At 39.2% G+C, this 2578-nt stretch overlaps 1 protein-coding gene across 1 annotated transcript; it reads right to left on the bottom strand.

The window, feature by feature from the left end:
• Positions 1 to 233: 233 nt before the first annotated feature.
• On the bottom strand, positions 234 to 2572 carry LOC140966749 (uncharacterized). The gene is made up of 3 exons (XM_073427003.1): positions 2473 to 2572; positions 2048 to 2120; positions 234 to 1081 (listed from the first exon to the last, which is right to left on the bottom strand). Exons 1-3 carry the CDS (start codon positions 2544 to 2546, stop codon positions 431 to 433), a joined length of 798 nt encoding a protein of 265 aa, XP_073283104.1. The 5' UTR covers positions 2547 to 2572; the 3' UTR covers positions 234 to 430.
• Positions 2573 to 2578: the final 6 nt, after the last annotated feature.

The following is a 2578-nucleotide window of genomic DNA, read 5'->3' as shown; positions in this document are numbered from 1 at the left end:
AACAAATGTTAAAATTTTCCTATTTTATATATAAAAAGTAAGGAAAATTAATTGATTGATAGAATCGAAGTGTAATCGAAAAAGAGTAGATCTTTTTGAGACGGTTTTACGAATTTTTGTATATAAAACAGATCAATCTTACCGATATTCACAATAAAAAATAATATTATTAATATAAAAAATAATATTTTTTCATTGACAACCCAAATAAAAAATCTGTCAATAATTCCTATTTTCCAAAAAAAAAAAAGTCTCTAATTTCATTTATAATTGGAGCAGAAAGTAGCATGACATGATTCATTATTACAAGTACAATAAAAAAGTACAGCTACCAAGGTCATAAAAGCTCCCAAAAACACCTATAAACAACCATCTCTCTCCAGCGTTTTCAATTCCAGTGTCCGCAATAGCGCAAATTTTCATACTCCGGCTACCTATGCTTGCTGTAGGCTCCACCCTGATCCCTGTCACGATTCCTATCTCTGGAACCTCTGGAGTGGTGGTGCTCCTCCACCTCCATGGCATCAGCAGGCGGGGGCGATGATGCGTACCGTGATGGCCGTCTTTTGAAATGCCTTTCTTCATCACTGCTATCATGATGTTCTTCACGGTATCCAGCAATGGCACGACTACTTTTTCTTGACCCAGACACAATTTTATTGTGTTCTTCATGGTATCCATTTGAAGAAGGGGCCGGCTGCCGGTGACTGGAAGGACCTGTTGCTGGGGAGGCAGAAGAGGAAGGAAGTTTCCTTTTCTTCGGAGCTGAGGTGTCCTCAGCTGGGAAACTGATACGAGAGAAGACACTAGCCTTATTATGCTTGTCAGCCACCGAGGAGGGTTGGGGCCGAGCAACTGGTGGGGACTCCGATGGGCGCTGTTGGCTGCTGCGGTGGTGGTGGTCACGGAGTCTTCGATGGTCATCATCATGATAATCTCGGCTCCGGTGTTCGTCTGGCTTCCTCTTGGACAATGGGCGGGGTACCTCAGGGGGATCACGGGAGTTGGGATCAGGGGAATGCCTCTCAGACCGATGGCGGTGGGAAGGACGATTTGGGCTAGATGCAGAGGGAATAGACTTCTGCACCAGTTAACCAACGTTAAACAGTTAACTCAAAAATGAAAAAACGAAGCCCAACTAAGTGGAAACGATCAAACGGGGTAAAATTCAAGATCCATATTTCTACCGTCTAGCAGCGTCGGGCAACGGCGTTTGTTGTTTTCATCTTTACCCAAGATGTCTAGCACGTCAAATCCATTTTCAAATTTTCATTTTCTTAATGGGTTCATAGTATAATTAAGATTTAATATATACTCTCATCCAACACAAGTTTCTCGTAATTCACAAAAATCTTTAGTTATGAAAAATAACAATACCTAGTGAACGAGGTTTTAAAACAAAATTCTGTTAGTCAATTGGTACATCGGACGCAGTTTTTTTTTTTTTTTTTTAATAGACTTCAAAGAAGAAAACTTTGACCAAGCAGGTAAACTTCCAAATCCGACCAACACGTCGGAGCTCTTCAATGAAAAATCATCCCTATGCATACAGAAAGAACCATTTTTTTGTGCCAAATCATCCATATGCATGGAACACAATTTTGGAACAAAAGATTGGAAAAACAGGATGTGGCGCCTCGTTACAAAGGAAACTTTTGTAAAAGAAACTAGCAGACTGGCAGGGATCGGGGGACAAACCCAAATGAGGTAAATATTTCAAAACCCAAAAAAAGAAGAGAAGAAAGCATGGTTCATGCAGATTATATCTACAGTACCCATGCAAAAACTTCAAGATCACTTGCAACAACATTGAAGGCAATAGGCTATTACACAAACAATTAAATGAAATGGGAAATAATTTTAATCGGCCATATTCCTTTGGAGGTAAGTCTATCGGGCAATGAGAAACTGAAAATTCTCTTTCGAAATTCACTGTTATTCTCGACAGCATGATTTCTGAAAAACTATATGGTTGACCATGAAATGTACCTGCATCATTCGCACAAAAATAATAAACTAATAACAGTAGGCTGATAAAGATGCATACAGATTTGGATCTCATATTAGGGAGATCGACTGAGCTTGCTTCTCTTCCATATTCCCGATCTTTAGACAACTCCCTGTAGAAAAGGAACATCAGAACCTCTTTAAGAAAAGTAAAAATTACATATAGCAAAGCAACGATTTCCTTTTTTGAGTTATCAAAAAGGATAAAGTACTCGAATCTGATATAAAAGCTCATTCAGCTCCTTTTTCTTTTAATCATTTTATTAATTTCATCAAGAGAGGCATGGGCGAGACCATTACATTCACAACCAACATGGCAGAAGTATTTCATCAGGTAATCAAAGTTTTAACTTTTAGGCATCTCCTGCTAACAAAATAATAGTCGAACTGATGCTTGAACCATGGAAATTAGATTCATTTAGTTAAAAAGGAATTAGACACACAAGAAAGGGTTGTTCTACTAACATGTCCCTGTGACGCTCCACTTCGCGTTTCCTCTTCAAATTGGCTTTTCGAGCTTCAAATTCTTCTCTGCTCATGGCGGGTGGGGGTGGCCCAGCATTAAATCCCA

This window comes from Primulina huaijiensis, unplaced genomic scaffold (genome assembly GCF_012295235.1).
Source record: "Primulina huaijiensis isolate GDHJ02 unplaced genomic scaffold, ASM1229523v2 scaffold207858, whole genome shotgun sequence".
NCBI classification, from domain to species: domain Eukaryota; kingdom Viridiplantae; phylum Streptophyta; class Magnoliopsida; order Lamiales; family Gesneriaceae; genus Primulina; species Primulina huaijiensis.
This window is presented reverse-complemented; position numbering and strand designations above follow the sequence as displayed.